This window comes from Notolabrus celidotus, chromosome 2 (assembly GCF_009762535.1).
Source record: "Notolabrus celidotus isolate fNotCel1 chromosome 2, fNotCel1.pri, whole genome shotgun sequence".
In the NCBI taxonomy this organism is placed as follows: Eukaryota; Metazoa; Chordata; class Actinopteri; order Labriformes; family Labridae; genus Notolabrus; species Notolabrus celidotus.
The window spans coordinates 24,893,347-24,916,125 of record NC_048273.1 but is presented as its reverse complement, the minus strand read 5'-3'; the positions used below and the strand labels follow the sequence as shown (position 1 = coordinate 24,916,125).

At 42.0% G+C, this 22,779-nt stretch overlaps 1 protein-coding gene across 1 annotated transcript in view; it reads left to right on the top strand.

The window, feature by feature from the left end:
* The first annotated feature begins 534 nt into the window (after nucleotides 1-534).
* LOC117825971 (adenylate cyclase type 1-like) overlaps nucleotides 535-22,779 on the top strand; it is a 54,898-nt gene continuing 32,653 nt past the window's right edge. Inside the window, exons 1-5 of the mRNA XM_034701992.1 lie at nucleotides 535-1,329; nucleotides 3,097-3,246; nucleotides 8,606-8,724; nucleotides 13,191-13,302; nucleotides 21,666-21,793. Coding sequence (XP_034557883.1) covers nucleotides 715-1,329; nucleotides 3,097-3,246; nucleotides 8,606-8,724; nucleotides 13,191-13,302; nucleotides 21,666-21,793 — 1,124 coding nt within the window. The 5' untranslated portion in view covers nucleotides 535-714. The remainder of the gene's footprint in view (nucleotides 1,330-3,096; nucleotides 3,247-8,605; nucleotides 8,725-13,190; nucleotides 13,303-21,665; nucleotides 21,794-22,779) is intronic.

The following is a 22,779-nucleotide window of genomic DNA, read 5'->3' as shown; positions in this document are numbered from 1 at the left end:
TATTGGACCATACACCGGTGCAGCTGGTCTATTTTTAGCTGGGAACTACATCAGCTCTCACTGCAGACACCGTGAGGGGATATCACCAGCGCTGTTTGCTGCTGTCTTCTACCAACCAAACCACTGACATTTCACTCCAGCAAATAACAGCAGAAGGACACACGGCAGCATATCATATTAACTGCACGTGTCTGTTCATGTGTGTGAAGGCTGTGCGTCTCAGAAAGTAAACAGAGAGAGTGTTAAAATGATTTGTGTTTTGTGACATGAGCTGTTTGTCGAGCCTCGTGGTGCTTTGACAATCATTAGACGCACGCCTGAACCTCTCTGTTTGTCCTGTTAGAGCGCAGGATCACCAGAAACCCTGTCCGAGGCACCGCAGGTGGTCTGAGAGAGAGAGAGAGAGAGAGAGAGAGAGAGAGAGAGAGAGAGAGAGAGAGAGGGAAGGAGCGCGAGGGTGAAAGAGAGACAGAGAGAGGGAAAAAGAGAGAGAGGCGTGCTGCATATTGGTCGGGCTACTTTTCTGACGACACACCAACAATCGTCAACCTGTGGATAGGGCGCGCGCGGCGCTGTCTCCAGTGCCACCCTCTCCCTCTCACACCAAGCCCGTTATCCAGGACGCATGAACTGGGAGAGGGTGCCGGGTTCGATTCCCCAACGAGGAAGGACTGGAACCGAAAAGTTGAGGGGCTCGTGCGCCATCCCCGCTTCATGAATGGCCGGACCATGGAGGAGATGCCATTCGAAAGAGTCAAGACCCGGCGGAGAAAGGGTCACTGCCCAGCCGGTGCACCCCTGGGCGCCATCGCCTGCGAGGACGAGTTCAACAGCCACGAGCTGGAGGCTCTCTTCCAGAACTACAACCTGAAGCTAGAGCAGACCGCCACCCTCAAGGCGCTGGCGGTGCTCATTGTGGCCGCGTCGTCGCTATCCCTGGTGGAGCTGCTGTCCAGCCCGCGTCTCACCTTGTCCAAGGGCTCGTACCCGGTGCACTGCGTGGTGTTCTTGTCGCTCTTCATCGTCACTAACGTCAAGTACCTGCAGGTGACGCAGCTGCAGCAGATCGCGAAGCTGACGCTACTGTTCAGCTTCACCTTTGCGCTGCTCTGCTGCCCGTTCCCGCTGGCGCTCGGCACATCAGAGCTGGTGAGCACCGGAGCCCCTGAGCAAGGCGTGTGGCAGCTCATGTTGGTCACCCTCGTGGCTTACGTGCTGCTGCCGGTACGGACGCTGCTGGCAGTGCTGTTCGGAGTGATGCTGGCTGCATCTCACTTCATTGTCATAGCGACGTCGGTCACGGGGAGGAAACAGAGGCTGTGGACACCGGTAAGTGATGCACCTGCATCCTGGACCAATTCTGCAGAGAGGTCTTCGCGGTTTATTCACTTAACTGCAATCATATCAAATTAGTCGTGGGTCAGGTCCCACTCCTCTAAGAAAAACAACTACATTCTAAGTACCCCTGAGCAGCAGCTCCCGAGTAGGAAACTGCAGTTTGACCTGGAAGCTGCTGGGCTCTGGAGTAACTGTATGAATGTAAAGTGGAGCACAGAAACTGCATTCTTACTGACACACGTCTTTCCCCGAAGGAGGCAGAGTTGAAACACCCTCACTGATTGCTTTATCTGCAGGATACTGTAGTTGTGAGATTGGAAACGTGGAAAAAGTTTCTCTCGCGCGCAGCAAAGGGACGAGGCAGGCGAGGAGCTGTCCAGCGGCTGGTGCTGAAATTGGATCCTGCTGAGACACGCATCCTGTTTAGTGCTGATTCCCGCTGTCTGTGTGCTAATTAAAGAATTCAGGATGCTGCCTCCTCTTTAACATGGTGTCAAAGATATTAGTGGCTACAAGTCAGTGGTTCCCACTTTCATTGGCTTGAGAGCCTAAAATGAAGCTGTAGTTATGAACCCTACTCAGATTATAAATATCAATGGGTACCAAGCAGTTCAATTTGAGGATGAATACAAAGCAGCGTTATTGATGTTTGTTTTGAAAAGGCAATTCAAAGACCAATACAGTAGATAAAATACATCTGGAGCCCCTTAGGAAAAAAAAAAAGTCTTAATATTAAAAAAATGAAATGTGGGAAATAGAAATACAGTAACAGTGCAGATATGATACCACATTCTTAGGATTGGGGAAGCGTCAGAAAAAATTATAGGATTTGGTAGAACAAAAAAGATATTTTGTTTGCTTTTCAATTCTGTCGTCATGGCCCCCTGAGCTTTATCTTGACCTTATAAGACACCAACATTCCTGTGATTCATAAGAGTTCCACAGACTGCAGTGATAGTAATGCATCAAATGCATTTACATAATGCATTAAATCAGTGGTTCTTAACCTTCTAGGCCTTTAACTCTTTGAAATGAAGCAATGTCAAATTACAGCTACTCATTGAAGGATGAAACCAGCGAGTAGTAAGTTATATATTTCATTTTGAGAGGCCTGAGGAGAAAAGCATTTGCAAGTAATGCACTAAAAAATAACAGAGATTAGAGGAGAGTCTGAACAAATAACCAGAACTTTGTGCAGCAGCATTTTGCAACCCTTGGAGAAGAGCCAAATCACGGGGGTCAGAATGCTTCTGTTCTTTTTAGTTACAGTGAGCAGGAGTGAAGTCTTATTTATGAGGTGGTGACTATCAGGAGTAAAGTACCATCCATCTGGCTGTGCTGGATTAGAGTGTTTCTGTGACCTTTGACCTATGCCCTTTCAGGAATCAATGGCACAAAGTTGCCACAGAGTTAATCATATAAATGAAGTGTTGGACAGGATCAATAGCCCTGATCATTAACCAATAATGCCCCTTGTCTGTAAGGCTCTCCACTGTAATACTTTTGTCCTGGAAGTCACACCTATGATTCATGACGTAATCAATGTGCCGACCTTGATGTCTGCCATTCAATCCATGCTGTGGATTAATCACAGATTGTGAAGTCTAATCTCAGGATGTATGTCTGCGGACAGAAGTGCACATATGGACATGTGTTCCTGCAGGCTCATATGTACATACAGAATTGTCCCTGCTGCTGCTGCTGCTGCTGCTGCCGCTGTTGGCTTTGTTTGACATGTCTGTTCTTGTTTGTGTGCAGCTGGTAGCCAACGCGGTGCTGTTCACCAGCGTCAACTTGTCCGGGGTGTTTGTGAGGATTCTCACAGAACGCACCCAGAGGAAAGTCTTCCTGCAGGCCCGAAACTGCATCGAGGAGAGGTTGAGGCTGGAGGATGAGAACGAGAAACAGGTGGGGTGTGAATAAATGAACACACACTGAGACACTTTACAATGCACAGAATAATGTTTAGAAAATAGCAGAACATTATTTTGCAAGGATGCAGCTAAAAGTGCTTGACAAAACAATATCAGAAACAAAAATGATAACATTAAAAAAATTATAAATGAACTAAAAACAGCAACAGAATAGCAAGGGAAAAGGCAACCAAAACAGCTTCAATACCAAAGACGAAGTTAAGATTCGCACAGCAATGATACTTAAAAATAAAGCCATACAATAAGAGAAAGGTGTTGTTTTCTTTTTAACAATTTCAAAGGAGTCCTTCGTCCCTATATACAAAGTGAGGTTTTCTGAACCTGAAGAGTAATGGAGCCAGAGAGTCACAATTTCTACGTCAGGCCTGTAAACCTGAGGTGATAAAAAGTGAATCAATTAATCTTAGAAGAGAAGCAGGATGTTGTTGTGATAAATTTAGTTGTAGTTAATATCTTTAGACATTTCTGAAAACCTCCTCTGCATAAACACAGGGACCTATTAATGAGTCGCCCATTGACAAAAAAGCCAAGATGATGCATTGAAGACACTTTGATTCTCTTGTTTAAAGTGTTTAAAGTTTATTTTGAGGCTTTAATGCCTCTTTTCAATGAGCATAGGGCAGTTTATAGAGTAGAAAACAAGGAGAGGGTAGGGGTGACATTTGGGAAGGGGGCTGCTAGTTGGTGTTGAACACAGGCTGTCCACTTGATTGTGATTTAACCACAAGGCCAAACAGGCACCCCACTTTGATTGGTTTAATCTTGAGTCAAGCTTCCCTAACAGCCTGTTGATGCAAAGTTTTGTAATGAAATACACATTCTTTCTGTGTTTAATAGTCAAAAGACCAGTTTAGGATGGTTTGAGGGCTGCATTTGCTCCATGGGTTAAAGATGAGTCTAGTTTGGAGAAATAAAAGCTTGATTCTGCCTTACCAGATATTTTGTAAGTGACTCTAGGAACTTAAAAATGAAGAAGAGATCTTAGAGTATGAGCTGGGATATAAAATGCAAGGCAGTCAGTGTTATAAGAAGCTGCTAAATTATGTAAGACCCTGTAGATGAGCAAAAGGACTTTTAAATCAAATCTAAAAGACAGAGGAGGCCAGTTCGTGATGAGAGCAGAGAGGGGATGTGATCTTCTCTCATTGTATCAGCTAAAATCCTTTCTGCAGCTTCCTGAACCAACGTTAATTTCCCTTACCTTTTTGGGAGACCAGTAAAAAAAGAGTTCCAGGTATTGAAGCAGCGTGTGATTAAAGCACGTAGCATCATTTTGGTCCTTCCAAGATGAGAAAATACAAGTTCTCAACCTCGCCTTGAGCACTTATGTTGGAGAAGTTATATATTTTTTAAAGGTTTCAGGTGCCAATGTGTTCGTACAACCTGCCCACAGGCACACAGTAACTATGACAGCAGCTATTTAAGGAAAGAACAATTACTGTGGCACATGCACTGGCACCGCCACACATTCCTCCCCCTCCGAGCACGCCTACATGTAACGATTTAACAAAGGAGCAATCAGGCAACTTTCACACACAGAAACACTTTGTTATGCGCCGCACCCTCCTCACCCGCCATGTGCATGAAACCCACCTACACCGGCTGTTAAACAGAGAATTAATTATCCCTTGTATGTAATATGACTCCATTCGCGTCTCACCTTCGTCTGCAGCACACTCGCGAGCGCACACGCACACTTTTAGCACCTGTGCTTTGTAGATTAGATGATGATACGCTGTGTTTTCCCCAGCAGTAACAGGCTCCCTTCTGACAGGTAATTACACAAGCAGATTGCTTTCATGGCCTCACTACTCCACTAAAGGTCACAGTTTATCTGGGTGAGTGAAACCCGCACAGACCTCCGATTGGGATCCATCAACAGGCGGCAAACTGGGAACAAAACTGTTTCTGATTTAAATTTCAGACATCAAACAGGTCTCTCCTTATCGCCCGGATGTTGAGGTTTCTGCTTTGAGCTGGATCCATACGATGTATTGATTCCTGAACATGTGTGGGCTATGTGCTATATGTCTAGGTGGTAAATCGACTTCTCAGCTCAATAGCAATCTAGGAAACCAGGAGCAATGGTTAGTTTCCATAAGACTCACTAGGAGAGACGGCATACCAGGCATAAACACAGCAAAAGACAACCCCTGATACAAACAAGACAAAGATTGATTCTGACAGTTTAAAGAAGTTGGCCAGTTTGATAGCAACCTTTAGGTTACATCACACACTGTTTTTTTCCAGGGTAAGTGTTCATGGAGCCAGATCTGTTGATATTCAAGCTGCAAATGTCTAATTTAATGCCTTAACCTGGGTTGAGGTTGGGAATTAATGTGCATAGGCTGTTGTATCCACTCATACTTCACACAGTGTCTTATCTGTGTTAGAGGCCTGATATTGGTATCAATATCTGGTCAACCAGCATGGTCAAACAAGCATTACTGCACCAGATTCAACTCCATCAGCTCATGCATGTTGTCATGTTGGCCTTGAGTTGGGATCTCTTGGTCAACATATAATTTCTTAAAGTCAACATTAATGTAAGCCTTATCCGATCTGCAAGCTCCACAGTTCAGTTCATGCCCCTTAAATGAACTGGTTAAGGATTAGAGGAGGTCAAAGGTCATGGCCAACCAGCCATCCTTGTCTCTTAGAGTTTCTGTGACACTGTATAAATGTCAAACTTCTGTCTTTACTTATTGAAACATAATTCAGATGTCCAAAAATCAAGAAACCTTTAAAATCAATGGAGGCCTGCCAGAAGCTTGTTTTTTCTTGTTGCTGTTACCAAATGTCACCAAGTGTTCGCACGGTGGAGCCACAATGAGTCTCTGTGAATAATGTAACAAGTCCTACTCTTTTTGAGATGGCTTTTGTTTTGATTGGCGCTGTTTGGTGCTGCAAAAATAGTAAATAAGTTGCATACTCTGATGATTTCTCTTTGACTTTTTATCATGAAATCTGTGACTGTGAAGCAACTTTACCACACCAACTAAAAGACTCTTACCTTTAGAGTCCAAAGCAGACACGCTGTCAGATGTAGCTGGGTATGCACAACGTTAAAAAAGAGGATAACAAAAACAAACATTGCAAAACATTCATAATTTTCCAGTGATCTTTTCCTTTTTTCTTTGGAGATAAGTTGCTTTCCAGTTTGAAATTGTTCATTTCCAAGATGCAAAGATTGAGTGAGAATTTCCTGCTCTTCTTTGTCTACAGGGAAGGATTGTTAATGTTAATGTGAGGGAAAGTGAGCTAGTGGTTCATTAATAAACCACTATGAGGAGAGCCGTAGTCAAACAGAGCACACAGTGAATTAAGCCAGAGACAGATCAGAGAAATGGGATCCACTGATGTGCGATTAAAACACGTTTAAGGAGGAGATTAAAGAAGCTGGTCATTTAAATATTCAAACATTCAAATAAAGCACCTTCACTCTTCAGCTGTGATTTCTCTTACACCTGATGTGTAGCAGTGCAAAAAGCTGATATAGAAGCACACGTACAAACACCCTGGCTCACACTCTCTCATCAGAAGGTGTGAGGGCTGTTTGTATTCACAGGTGAGGAGCAGTCGTGTGAATGGATGTCTGATATGAAACAGTGTTGGAGGGAGACACAGGAGAACCCCGGCTGCTTTTATAACCTGGCCTCTCCACATTAATTCACCGTGCATTCACAGCAGTTTGACACCCTGCTGCAGCCGTACTTAATGCTGCTGTAACTGAGACGATTCACACAAGCAGAGAACTAGTACACTGATCTGCGTAAATGCTACGACAGGCTGGAGCTGAGGAGATTAGAAAATTAATCCATCTATTAACCCTTTGGATCATACATTCCAGCCTCTCGTATGTGAGCTTTTAACCCATCATCTCAAGTAATACTGTAATGTTTATCTGCAGACGAATGCAAGAATGCATCATCTGTTTAGTCCCAATGTTACTGACCAATGACTTACAGTCAAGCTCTGGATTTACGCAGGACACAGTCAGTTTGTGAAGGAGGTGGAAGAGATGGCTAAAACCCAACGCTAATTTTTATTTATTAATCTCTCTAAAGAAGTATCAACATCAGGGCTGAATCTGACAACTATTTTTACAGTTAACAGGGCATTGACCATCGAAGCAATCTACCAATCGGATAATGACTTACACATTTACCTAATGGCTCTTCTTTAGCTATCAGCTTTTAAATTTCACATTACTCTTTCAAACTCTAAACAGACCATTGAAAATCATATTTAAATTAATATTATTTGTAGTTTTTAAACCTTTCTAGTGTTACTGTAACACAGAATATTTAGTTTTAATGAGTAGCGTGAAGTTTATTCCACTGTTTAGTGGTAAAAGAGGAGAAATAAAAAACAGAAATTTTCTCAGGGGACAGTTTTAAGTGTCATTAATTTAGAGAATGTGGAGCCTTATGCTGATAAAAGCACTAAAACAAGAACAAAAAGTCAACATCTGCTCTTCTGTGAGAAAATTCTGACACAGTGGACTATTTATTTGATATTCTGTGAATTGTCATCATTTCTGACTTGAAAGAATCACAACGGGACCTTGTCATGAGTCAGTACTTGGATGTAAGACTGTAAGGATGAAACAGAGTATACATGTTTGGTAGATTTTGTACCTTTAAGGTACAGGATTGAAAATGCAAATGTGAGAAAAATCGCACAGGGTAGCTTAAACACTGCGCTGTTAAGTTGAATGTCACAGTTGTTGTTTCGATGATGGATGTCCAAACGCTCATACATTACTGACATGCTCCCATGATAGCATCTAGAAATTTTGCAGGCGGACCCTTTCTTGGGTAAAATGCTCCTGGACTTTAGAAGTTTGGTGTTGCGTCATCTGCCGCCATTTTGCTTTGTTTTACCTTCCTCTGTCACTACTGGCATGCACTTCTCTCAGCAGAGATAGAATGCAAGTTGGCTCACTACTTAGCAACTCAGCTCCGGATAATGTCCACTAAATGATGTAACCAGCAAGTTATCAGCAACTAATGTTGTCAACAATTCTCGTTTTGTTGACTAATCGTTGCAGCACTCATCAGCGTGTAAGCGCAGAAAAACATTTTGGTAGTAGATGGTTACTCTCTCAACTACAGCTACGATCTTAAGCCTCCCATCAGACTTTGAACTATGACCAGCAAAAAGAAGAGAGAGAGAGAAACGCTGGCATGAATAGTGATCACTTTGAATTCGTCTGCAGCAAATGCTTTCGTTTTTTGCCAAAACTGAATACAAAACATATTGTATGTTGTGCATTATATCTCTGTTAATACATCTCTAACTCTTCCTCCTTTTAACTCCTCCCTCCTCAGGAGCGTCTGCTAATGAGCCTTCTGCCCAGGAATGTTGCCATGGAGATGAAGGAGGACTTCCTGAAACCGCCTGAGCGGATCTTTCACAAGATCTACATCCAACGTCATGACAATGTCAGGTACAAGGGTGTCATGACAACAGTGGACCGTGGAGGTGTGCAGAGGGGCAGGAGTGTTTTGATCCAGGTGTCACCTGCTGTGACGTCAGGGTCAAGAATAGAAGGAGAGCAATTAAGAATAGCCATTAAGGCAGACGCAATTAGGCCAGGTAGAGGTTGGAGGGAGACAAAAGGAGCGAAAGATTCCTCTCTCTGACTGACTGTTAGTCATAGTGATGGGTCTGCAGATCTTTGAATGTGCATTTGTTTAAGTATTAAACCCCAAAGTTTGCAGATTTTTATAGCTTGAACAAGCTTTGTATGGAGTAAAACTATAAGTTTCACTTTTATACCCAGTTGGTTAAGAACTGACTTTTTGGCTAAGGTGCTTCTCTCTTTTGCAACTAACATGTCCTGCACACACAGCTCTGTTAAAGTTGAGCTTCTGTAGCATTGTATGTGAAATCTGGAGGCAGGGGACGGGATTTGGCATCAGAGTTGTTCTGATTTCTGTTTTTTGGTTACAGCAGGCTGAAATGGATGCAAACAGACATTGTTCAGAGAAAAAGGAGCTGGATGCATTGGTCATCATGCAACACCCAAAGCCATCGGCAGTCAAGAAAATGAGTTTTAGCCATAATAATATCTCCAAAAATTAATCGGCATGCAAGTGCAAGTAAAACCTTGTTCTTAGACATTGTTTCTCAGCACCAACATCATCTTGCTCTTCAAGTTTTCAGATGTTAACAATGGCAGTGTGTGTGTGTGCCTGTAGACCTGAATTGCTAACTTCTGGATATGTAAGAATCCAAAAGAGTAAGCTCCCAGAGGTTGTATAGTTCTCAGGTAGAAGCTGGTGGGTTTGAAGTTTGTTGTAGGTTTAACGGCACAATTTTTATCATAATCAGATGATTCTTTCTTTTCTTGGATTTCAAACAGAATAGACGGCCGTTTTAGATACGAATCCTATCGCACAAGTAATTAATTCCTCCATCATGAAAGTGAGTTTAGTTGCAGCTAAGACAATTTCTGATGTTAGCAAAGACTAAGTCATGCATGACAAGACCTGTCTGTACGCCTAATTTGAGCCCTGAGCCAGGGCTGGAGAAAGGTCAGCCTGATCCCATTAAACTCCACAATAAGTGACGGAAAATACTCAGGAGAGTGTATATTTTTAAACAAGCTGCAATCGCTTGTGTGGCGTAAAGCCCTCGATAGTAGTTTCAGAGGAAACTTGTTTTGCCTTCAAATCTCTCACACCACCATGGCCTTCATTATGGCACAGGTTTTGCCCTAGCTCTGAGGTTGTTGCTGCTTGATCATGTGAGGAGGATTTGAAAACAACGGCGTATCATCAGCATATTTGTTGATGTCAGGTTCATGAGACTATCAGGACTGTGGTGCATTCATGGTAGAAAGTAGATCCTGAGTGATTCAATGAAAAATAAGTCTCATCTTGACTTTCCAAAAATATGTAAATACAGAGAACAGGAAGTGGAGATGCTGCTTTTCACAACAAAATATTTCAGTATCAATAATGTCAAAATGAGCCCATAGCTTTGCGTTTGTCGAACCTGTAGTTAAAAACCCAGGACTTTATATTTCTGACATAAAAAAAATCTGGAATTACTTTTTTAGGAGGCTGGGGGCAATTTTATTTTTATAATTCAAGCGTGTAAATTGTCAAAACAATTGATTGATTATCGTAGTGGTGATACATTTTCCATCAATACATCGATTAATTTTGCAGTAGCTCTCTTCATATTGCTGAGTAACTAATCCTACAAAAACATGCAAAGTAAGAACATCAGCTCAGGCTCTGAGAAATTTAGAGGTGCTGTTTTTGTATCCATCACTTTCTGCAGCCATATCCCTGAGCATTTCTATCAGCCTTTTCAGCAGCCACCTCTATTGCCCTCGTAATGGAGAAAATATTACAGAGCGTGAGAACCTGGCCTGACTTTGAGCTGATTACATTCCAACAAGGCAGTAAAGAGGAGCTGAGAGCTGTATCAGTGCTGCTGAGTGTGGGAGTGGAGGGCTAGGTAGCATGTCAACAGCCCTCCTGTCAAAAGACAATCCTCTCCACTCCCTGCCTCTTGCTTTTTCCCTCTCTTCTCTCTCTCTCTGTCTCTCTCTCTCTCTCTCTCTCTCTCTCTCTCTCTCTCACTCACTCTGTCTGCTCGGCTCCCACGCTCAGCCACAGCGCGGGAACATCACCGCCTGTTTTCCAGCCTTGCTGCCTCTCTGGCAATCGTCCAAACATCACGCTGATGCAAACAGCGAGCCAGCTCCCACACGTCTCCAGGGAGCTGCTATAAACACACACCTTAACACATGGCGGGGAGAAAAAGAAACATCAGCTCTATTTTGCGGGGCATGACATCTCCCTGATACGGCCTTCCTTTGATGTGGCCCTGAAAACGTTTGATCACATACTTATTTAGCTCCGCCGCCACTCTGCTCTCCTTCTGCCCCCCATCATATTATTCCCTCTCTGCCCTCTTCTACCTCCCCCTCATCGCCCACCACACACACCAGCACAGCTTCATTCAAAGAAAAGTCACTCAATGGAGCTCTTCTGTCGAGCAGCAGTCGTGATCCCAGCTTTACATACATCAGGATCCTGAGCAGCTATACTGCAGTGTGCAGCGAAAAAAAAAAAGAACTCAGCCACGATTCAGAGAAGGCCCTTCATCATGCAAATAGAGCTGTGTGTCAAAAATCTGAACTTTATGGCCAACAACCAAAAGTTTCACTGGTACAAAGTAATGTCGTAGTAGAGACCACATTAACCGAGACCAAGACATGTCCGAGACCAGAGTGCATCGAGACCAAGACAAGACCAAGACATTTAGGGATCGAGACCGAGTCAAGACCAAGACCAAGGCAGGGCAAGACCGAGACAAGACCAAGACCATATACATCAATGAAAAATCATTATGAGAGTTAACAAAATACAAGACTTCTGTTTATTTTATTCAAGTTTGCTTTGAATACTATTGACAGCAACAAACAAGGTTTGGTTTTGTTTTTGTTGCCTTTCTTTTGACTCCTTAAGTTTCATTTTTTTCTCTCAACACAGTAATGACAGTAATGAGTGCATCAGTGGTGGTCTCAACCGGTTGTGATATAAAATACGGAGTCCGCCCAGTCCGAGACCAAGATTGAGACCTTAAATAAACAGCCTCGAGACCGGCCTCGAGACCAAGACCGATCTTGAGTACTACAACACTAGTACAAAGTAAATCAAAGGTCATGATCTGAAAGCTTGCTGTGTGAAACAACCACAACTTTTTAAAACACAACTTACAGAGGCCTAAATTTATCAAAATTAAGTACTGGCAATATGCTAAGAATGCCTGTGAGAACACATTTTTTGGCAGAAAAACCAATGCTCCAAAAATTGAGGTGACTAACTCCATTTAATTAATTGCTATCCACAAGCAAACACTTACACTATTCAACAAGTAACAGTGACATGGAAAAACTTTCTTTCAAACAGTAGAAACCTCAAACTGATCTGCTGTAGTTGTGTGGGGTAAAGAAGTTGAGAAGGAGGGGATGAGATATAATGACCAGAAATGACACAAACACACTCAGTAAGATTTGAGTATTTTCGGTGTGGCAGTGGTTTGGTCACATAAACGCAGGAGTTCAATCAAAGAAACAAGAGTTTGAGTCCTCAGTGAATGGTTGTGCCACATCTTGAAACATTGTCTCAGTTCCTTGTTGACGTTTCTGCTGATGGTCCACTGAGTGACAAACTAACCTCAACATTCTTTCAGAAATGTCGCTAGTGTGGTGAAGATAGCCAATTGGGCAAGTCAGGATATTTCTGAGAAAGTAGCAACAGGTTCATCTTTTTAGACTTGTGAGGACTATTTGTGTCTTTCAGCTCTTGGATTTCTGAGTGATTCATCAAAAAGTAGTACTTTGGTGTCAGGGCTGAAACTCAGATTGACACAAGTACAAAACAGTTTGAATGATACTCAGCCCGCAGCTCTCGCCCTGATGCCTCTGCTCCTCTGGGAGCAGTGATTTTTTTTTATTTTTTGGACTGAGAATCAATAAGATCCATAACAGCTTGTTTGTTGCCATCTGGCCTGCCTGTGAGCAAATGAACGGGGGGCTAAGTAGCTTTCAACACCTCTCTCATTCCTGCTAAAGCATCTAGCCAACAGCACCTCCTTTAGCTCTGTTTTTTGATTGAGTGGTCAGGCTAAAAGTTGTTTTCATTTATCAGAGATTGGATAGGGGTTCTAACTTTTCAACACAATGAGCCAATGTGCTCCGGTGTGATCGGAGGGTTTTTTGAGTCAGAACTGGAAATAACAGAGTGTACAGTTAATATCCCCCCTCTATGTTTTATTTTTGGTAAACTTACAGCTAAAGAGTTTGTTTTCCTGAAGAACTTGAGGAAATAAATGTCTTAAATTAGCTCTCATGAGGTCTTCAGCTCATCTTCAGTCTCTCTCTTCTTGCAGCATCCTGTTTGCAGACATCGTGGGTTTCACCAGCTTGGCCTCTCAGTGCACTGCTCAGGAACTGGTCAAACTGCTCAACGAACTCTTTGGGAAATTTGATGAGCTGGCTACAGTAAGTGCTCTTTATCCCCACACTGCTGCCTCTCAGTTCAGAGGGAAAATGATGAAATGTATAAATGATCAGCACAGTGTGATCAATGTGCTTCAAAATCTAAACTGACATCCTGCTTCAGCAAAGAAGAACATCTGATGGATCTCCAATAAGTAAGTGATCATTTGTACCCATATACAGGTGGTCTGAAATATTCTGTCACTACCATCTCAACAGGCACAATATACTGTACAGACTTCAACTGATCTTCAAGCTACTTTTATTACAAGGTCATCAAACATAGATGCTTTGCAGACCCTTCAGCATCTCATACAGATGCACAAGCAAACCATTAGCATCTATTTTAAGGAGTGCTTTAGCTTTCAACCTACCCCAATGTTAAATACTTTACAAAACTATTAACAAATCAGAGCCCTCAGATTGCTGCAGCAGAATAACTGTGAAGATGCGCGAGGTGTGGCTGTCAGAGTCGATGAAGGGTCAAACAGGGACAGTCACAAAGTCCTGGCTTTGAGTCCCATGTGATTCAACCTTGAGTTATGACTGAAACCCATGCTGTTATTTTTCTCTCACATTTGCTCCCTAAAGCAAAACAAACTACAGGATTCTCAAGCATCTTAGCCAAGTTTCATTAAAGAAGACAAAACAGATGCTACCTGGTGTGTCTGTGTGGCACGTCAAAGGGGTTTGACGAAGTTCTTAGTATTTGACTTACTTGAGTCAATACAAAGGGACTGTTGCATGCTTGGGTGCTTGGTGTGCATGTTAATGTGCTTAGTGTCAGTGCACAAGTGTGTCCCATTTCTCCAATAATCAAAAGGGCAGTATGCTTGATTTGCACTTTATCTGTACTAATGGTAAGATAAGCTGTTTTAGCCCAAGTATAAATCCCACAATGCATGATGATGTTGAAGTTTATTCCAACTAAGTGATTATCAAGATCCACGAGCCTGTCGCCAGATGCCACTGGAAAACTTTCAATGAATGAAAGTTGTTTCAAAGATTCAGAGGTTGTAACTTTCTATTACATTCATATAACAAAATGATAGCACAATTGTACGTTTGCAAGCTCCATTAATGTGTCTGTAGTGAGCAGGACGTTGTTGTCCTTGGTAATGTTATCATCTCAAAACGTCACCAAAGTGTACAGAACCAAGACCACTGGGCTAAGTGTGGAAAAATGGGCAACACCAAAATATTTCAAAATCATTAAGACAACTTTAAGTCACTCAAACCCTTAAAAAGTTTACATTAAAGCATCAGTATTTGACAATTTATATTCCTGTCCTATTCATTTCTTTAAGCTTCTACACCTGGTGCACCTTTACAGTGACTCTGATAGGCTTATACTGCTGTGGAATATTTAACACTAGAGTCATTTCTAAGCTAAAGGGCACCTTATAACAGATGCTGATGGGTGTATCTGTATGAGGGGCCAGAGGGGCTTCAGAACATCTGTTTTTGATGACCTTGAAAGAGGAGCAGCTCAGTAGACTGAAAAAAACTTGTTCTCAGGGTCATGTCTGAGTCCTTCTGATAAATCCATCTCTCCATCTATTATCTATACTGCTTATTCTGCTCAGGGTCTCAGGAGACTGGAGGTCACATTCAGGGAAATTCATCGGGAGTGAGGCTGCTGATTAGTCTCTCTGTTTTATACTCTTAACTGCTGGCTCGGTTGTCAGTATATTGTTTTCTACTTTCGAGTTTGCACTGTTGAACATCCATACACATGTTGTCGATTAATGCAGGATCGTGAGTTTAGGGTAGACTCCCCTTCTGCTCCAGTTCCAGCTACCCAAGCAGCCTCCATCAACTAAACCAAACAGAGTAAAACGATGACATGTCTGAACCTTCCGCTGTGTACAATAGCATGTGTTTCAGAGTTCCTGAAAATATCAGTGCCTGAGTGTCCTTTAATCATCTAGAGAAAGTCCATGTATGTAAAGAGCTTTAGATAGACCATTTACACTAAATTTACACCTTTGGGCAATTTAGAGGCACTAAGTAATCTAACTTGTGTCTTTGAACTGACTTTAAATAGAAAGGTCATAGGTCCCTTGTCACAACAGGTACAGGAACTAGGAACCTCTGAACCATATGATAGATGAAAGATATAGACACTGATTTTAAGATAAGATAAGATAATATATACTTTATTGGTCCCCCATTCGTGGAAATTCTTTTGTTACAGCAGCTTACAACACGGGACAGGGGAAAACAATAATGTACTAACATAGTTAAAAATATAATAACAATAACAATAGCAATGATAAAGGTAAAATAGAATAGAATAGAATAGAATAGAATAGAATAAAATAAAATAAAATAAAATAAAATAAAATAAAATAAAATAAAATAAAATAAAATATGGCAACTATTACAGATGTATACACACTATGTACACTTCTATCTGATAAATAGATAGGTATGTTATAGCTCTGTTTTTAGTCGCCATCAACGTCTCTTCAGAGAAATATGTGTCTCTCTGGCTACAAAATGATTCCCTATAATTACCAGGGATTGTTTTGTGATGAAAAAAAAAAAACAAGTATGCAAACAAGACTGAACTAAAATAATGAAGTTGCAGCCCTTAAAACTAAATATACAAACTAACATAGCTCTCTACTCTCCCTCTTCTGCAAAACAAAAAGCCCCCAAGAGAACCAAATATATTATTTAGTTGGGGAGCTTATTTAATATGCTGAAGCATGTATTGATCCAACAATGAAAATTAAGCTGGAGAGGTTGGCTGGCATGAAGGAGGAGGGGGAGGAGGAGGAGGAGGAAGAGGAGGTGAAGGTCAAGAAGGAGAAGGAACTGGCTGGGTGAGAGAGGAAGAGATGAGTGAACTGATTTTTTAGACAGAGGGGAGATAAGGGCTGAGGGGGTGGAGAGTTTTTGTGTGTGTGTGTATGTGTGTGTGTGTGTGTGTGTGAGAGAGAGAGGTAGAGAGAGAGAGAGAGAGAGAGAGAGAGAGAGAGAGAGAGAGAGAGAGAGAGAGAGAGAGAGAGGTAGAGAGAGAGAGAGAGAGAGAGAGAGAGAGAGAGAGAGAGAGAGAGAGTGTGTGAGAGTGTGTGTGTGTAAGCACTATTAGGACCAAACTGCACTTGATAAAGAGAGAGAGTAAGATAGCGTTCCTCGTCTGTCAGTAAGCCTGTGTAGTGTTGTTTTCAGGGAAAGAAGATTAGGTGAGTGACAGGCTATCTGCTGCCAGACTACTATAATCATAATAATACTGACACACACACACACACACACACACACACACACACACACACACACACACACGTTTACTCACACTTTTAATCTCTGTATGTTATGCAATCTATGGAGTACAGCAGGCTCAACACATGGTTGTACTCTCAGACATACAGTTACATACTTCACTTGCTTGTGATGTTTGCAGATAAACCCGAAGAAATACACAGAGGTGAATGTAGCCTTTTAGAGCAGGTTTTAACTATATCAGAGCTTATTCTGGGCCGTGACCTGTCAGGAAAGTCAGGTGACTGAGTGTGAAGAGCAAGCCGGCCAAAGAGGTTCAACTTCAAGTATCTGCCACACAAGATTTTTGAACAAGGTGATCCATGTTCAGCATTGACTTATATACATACATTAATTCACAGTTGTCCCTCTCTTCTGCATCTTTTTCCAGTTCCCCCTGGGAGAGCAGGAACTCACAACCTGATCATGTGAAAATTATTGCAAACCTCACCATGTTTAAGAGAGCTACCAAAACCTGGTTGATTGAGCAACAAACCTGCCGTCATGTCTGATTCTCTGTACTTTTTGTCCCTGCTAAATAGGAGTTTTTTTGTATCTTTCTGCACCTAGCATACCTTTTCTTTTATTCCCGCAGAAAATGAAACAATGACTATAATTACATTTATTTTGTCATCCACTATAAAAATACGATACTTGCATTTGATGGCTGTTATCAGTTTGTCTATGTATGCTGTATCTGCCCCAAGCGGCAACCTCCGGTTTTATAAATAAGAGTCCAATGCGGAAGTGCTAAAAACTGCAGTTCATCAAGGATCCGCTTGAGGCTGGCTCCGGAAGTACCGGGAACCACATACACATGAATGGGAAAAAGACGATCTTTACAGCAAAAATAAACATGTTTACAGCCTGGTACAAAAGACGAGGGTAATCTGGATAGCCCATTTCTCGATCGGCACACACTGTAAGGGGGGTGAATTATTTTCTAACGTGGGAATTTCGAAGATATTGAGATTACGAGTCCTCCAATGAGAGGCACAGCTGACTGCAGGAACACTAGCTGTTGGCTAGGAGGCTCAAACTCCGCCTCTTTACACCACACTGGCTCGACAGTAGCAATATGGCTTCCACCGACGATTGGCCTCAAACAGCTCTTCAGAAACAGATGGGAGACATCACGGATCCTACGTCCATATTTTATACAGTCTATGATCTGCCCCCGATAATAAACCATATTCATTGACTCAGCCACAGATATGAGCATGAGAAAATGAAAGAATGTTGCAAAAAAATATTTAAAAAAATGCCTTAATTATGCATCACTGTAGTTATCCTTAATACAGTGATTTAAAACCAGGGGAGGCAGGACCCTCAGGGGAAGAGTGCCTGGAGTCATGACTGCAGGGCACAGCAAGGCTTAATAAAACAATGCACATAGTTCTCACTGGAAGCAAAGCATGGCTAAGTCTGTAAAAGAACTGCCAGATAAACGTGAGGTTGACAGTAAATCCATGTAGAACGTCACAACTACTAAAAAAAGCCATGAATCTATGAGTCATACCTCGCCCTCGGCCTCTACTTCAACAACCGTTGGCCGCCCACATATTAATATTTGGAAGTCGCTTGTAGCAGTGGTACTTTTAATTGCTCCTTTGTCATAGTGGCTTTCTGGCTCTCTCTGAAGTTGTAATTCTGTCTCCTTTTTTGCAGACAATAAACTAAAGATACAGGATGGTGTTAGTAGAGCACATGTCTAGTAGTGTGTTTGAGTGGATATGGCTATAATATAGCTGGGTGTGTGGATGTGTATGGTTGCCAAAGGGGGCTCTAATTTATTTCAGTATGGGTGAGTGATATGAAAATTCATCAATCTTCCAGTTGACAGAAATGGGGAAACAAGCTATAAAGGCTGAAACATTTTTTATTAAACCATCTGTGGGCTAACTCCTAGATGTTTCACTTGCACCAGAATGTAATAACAGCATATGCAGCAGAGAAGGAGGTGGAGCCCCGCTTCATCATATCGCTTCATTTGAGAATTGGGAATGGTCAAATTGAAGCACTTCACTGTTTTATAAAACTTAATTTGAAAATCTTCTTAAATATATATTTCTGAATACATGACGAGCTGATACTGTCTGATTTGTCAGTTGCACACGTTCACACTCAATACCACTTGCTCTCAGCCTTCTTCAACCTGCCAAAAAATTCCTCAGACAGTTTACTCCTGCTTTCCAAACACACACACGCACGCATGCACGCACCCATGCACGCACGCACATACGCAAAAGTCACATGATCAGCAGGATTATCCCTCTTGAGTTCATTCTGCATCTCAGCAATCAGTCATGGCTTAACACAGGCAGAGAGTGAGAGACAGAGAGAGCAAGAGCAGGATATAAGGTGATATGCAGCTTTCTATCATTGCTCCTGCACTCAGAAGGCAGCTTTATGGAAATCTTGTGACAGGGATGTATCATGTGCATGGGTTTTAGTGTGTGTGTTTGGGGCTGCAGCTGCATCCTAATTGAGATTTATACCCTGTCATGTTGGCAAAAGGGAAATTCACTTTCAAACCGGCTCTGTCACAGCTGCTGAGCCTGTCTGCTGGTGTGTGCTGCACAACACATTTATTCTGCAGAGGCTCAACCTGAACTTAACCATAGCAGACATGCATTCAACTTCACACTAACCTTCACTTAACCTGAAATCTGGAGAACCAAATCCACTGTAGATAAAGTCAAGCAAAGCAGAAAGTTAAGTCTGTTCAAGAGATTGTACGAAAGAAGAAGAAAGATTGTGTAAGCTTGCTACATTCTATGAATTATAGTGCCAGTGTTTCAGTCTTATTTTCTGCTACAAATGAGAGTTGGTCAAGATTGTATTCATGTTTAGAGCTCTGCTGGTTAAGTCTGGAAGAGATAATTCACAATTCAAGCATTAGTGTTGATGGGATCCAAGTTTTGCCTGTTGCAGTATCTTCTGCTGTTGGCTATTGGATGTGGTAGTTGATTGATGATACATTGTAATCCACTTTTGCAGGCTGGTTGTTTAATAGCGTAGGCAGTTGTTTAGCTCTTCAAGCTAACGTTAGAGTGCCATCATCATATCATCATATACTTGCCTACCTTTGGAACAAATACCAGCTGATGTTTTGTGTGTATGAACTCTGACATTGATGGGAAAGCATTTTGAATCTCACTCAGTCAATATTCTCAGACGTCAAGGCTTCCGCCTATGATTGTGACTCAAGATACTTACTTGTGCTGATTGTTGCATGCAGCATTGCTGTTCAGGTCAGATTAGCATAAGGGATGTCAAACGAAATGTGATCAATCACACCCACACAGCGTTTGAGAGGTTGTTGAGCAGCAAAATGAGTCGTTTTTAACTGGTTTTGTAGAGGCAACATGTTTGTTTTCACTTTGAGTTTTGTGCATGCTTCAAGAGACTTCCAACTTAATTATCATGTGACATTTTTACCATTTCAAGCCAAAGTCACTAATAGGGACAGAAATCTATCAAACCAAACTAAGAACGTGGATTTTCCTCTCAAACTGCTGGCTCTAATCTGACTCCAACACTTCATGCAGATACCACACTCTCTTAAGATGTGGCCTTTTTTGTCATCTGATAATTCCTCTCTCATTTATGTCTACACACACACCACACACACACACACACACACACACACACACACACACACACACACACACACACACACACACACACACACACACACACACACAAACACAAAGGCTCCATTCCTTTTCCTAGTGCCGGGATCATTCTTATATCCTCCCACGCCAGAATCTTTCTGCTCTCGTGAGCAGAAAACCAGAGCGACCCGTCTCCTCTTTTCTCATCTCTGCCTCTTACCCTGCAGTTGCCATGAATCCTCTTTATACGTGACTGTGTATATGTGCATGTGTGTATGTGTGTGAGTGTTTGTCATTCAGAGGTTGCCTGCAGACAAAGCTTTATAGGTCTACCATTAGGAGTTTGTGATGACTGTGAGTGACACAGTGCTAAACGGGAAAACGGAAAACTATGAGTGCAGCTAAACTGCAGCACAGTCTGTTTGCACACAACCAAACATGCTGCTGTTTCTACTGCAGCATGTATGTTGTGTGTGTGTGTGTGTGTGTGTGTGTGTGTGTGTGTGTGTGTGTGTGTGTGTGTGTGTGTGTGTGTGTGTGTGTGTGTGTGTGTGTGTGTTGGAAAGAGTAGTGTTTATGTGTGTCATCGTGGTGGAGTGTGTGCACTGTGACAAATAGCTGATCTGTCTGGGAATGTGTGGGCGGGATTCTACTTCAAGAGCATGTCGGAGCAATTAGAGTTGGCCTGAACTACAAACACACACATGGCTGCACAAGTACACACACATCTGATTTACATCAGCCCCGGTCAGCATCCAAGCAGATTCTGTACAGTCAGATCTCACGTGACCAGAGAGTGTACGCTTTTTCTTCAATGTGAGTAACTTTCAGCTTCTAAAAATAGCAATGGCACACAGATGCTCTTCATTAGAGGGGTTTCAGCATGTTTTTTGTTTTTTTACATCTGTAACTTCTTATCTTCAAGGTTTAAAAACAGTCCTGTCATAATTAGAAACTTTCCATTAGGTATTTAAAGTTTACCAAATCGGTGAATTAGAACAAGATCCAGTGATTGAATTCTGGAATTAAGATGGACTAGGACTAAGAACATAACAACAATTCTAACATGGTTAGCAAGAAAAACAACTAGATAGGCCCTAGCATCTTTGTTTTTGAGATTTAATCATTGTAGTTGTGCGGTTTTGACCAATCAGAATCAAGTATTTAACACACCTAGGTAGCAATACATTACTTAATTTGATATGCATGCATTTACTCCAAGAACTCAAAACAAAAAAGTACACTGATGTTTATTGGAATGTTTTAAGGGAACTTTTCTTGACTTAAAACGTGCAAAATGACATATCTTATGTAGTCTGATTCCTGCCTCTGCAGCTGTTCCTTGATGTCTTAGCCCACTGTGCCTTGCCTGCACTTTCTATGATAACCAATGAAACACATTTCTACATTACAGCTCAATGTTCTCCATCTGGTGGACTGCAAACACTCACCTCTCTGTCTCTCTTTGTGTGTTTGCAGGAGAATCACTGCAGGAGGATAAAGATCCTCGGGGACTGTTACTACTGTGTGTCCGGACTGACCCAACCCAAAGCAGACCACGCCCACTGCTGTGTGGAGATGGGACTGGACATGATTGACACTATTGCGTAAGCAACATACTATACCATAACGACACACACATCATCTCTTCTATAACATGTGTCTTGGCTTCTTCATATGTACTGACCAGAAAGCGGTAAAATTGAGTGGCATCTTTTTTTTAGTTTATTATTCATGATAACTCTCAGGAGTCAAATGATCTTGTTTTAGTTGCTGCTGTAATCCATACAAGAAACTAGTGATTTCAAACAAGCATGCTCCCCCCTGATCCTGACTGTATAAATAATGGACGTAGTATCCGTGACGTCACCCATCTTTTCCTGAGCTCTGTTTGGAAACCAATCTACAGCGGCAGCCATATTGGAATTGCGGAACTTAACCAGGCATAGCGTGACGTAAAGAGGCAGGGTTTGGGCCTCCGAGCCAACAGCTATGTGTTCCCGTCTGGGAGTCAAGTCAGTCATGTCCTTATTTGGGCAAAAACTCCTAATCTTAATATCTTTTGAACCGTCACTGTAAAGGCAGATCATGAATGAATGTGTGTTTGACCCCGTAAATAAGGTTGCACGGGGTCATTGTCTATTTAAGGTAGGAACCTTTGTTGTGTGGTCAGGTGTTTGGCCCGGAAGGTTAAACATTTTTTTTTTTAATCTATGGAAATGTAAATACTTCTGGATTTTTAAGACAGCTGTTTCACATCAAGGTCTTTTTAACCTGTAAAAAAAAGGCGCCAGGACTTAAAGCTGTGCATTTTCAAAATATGCCAAATAAAGGTCTGTAATGCTTTGCTTTAGAAATGCCATAATGTCCTTTTTTTTTCATGATGCAAGGATAGACATTTGGGTTACAACAGTGATTAATTTGTATTTAATGAAAGAAAAACTTATCGGAATAATTGTATACTTTTAGGCTGTTTTCAGTGTTACTTTGGGGACAACAAACTGAGCAGTCATGACTCATTTGACAGATTGTTTCTGCCTCTCACAGCATGATGTAGGAGAGCTTTAGCTGCATTCATTTCTGCAAAGCACTG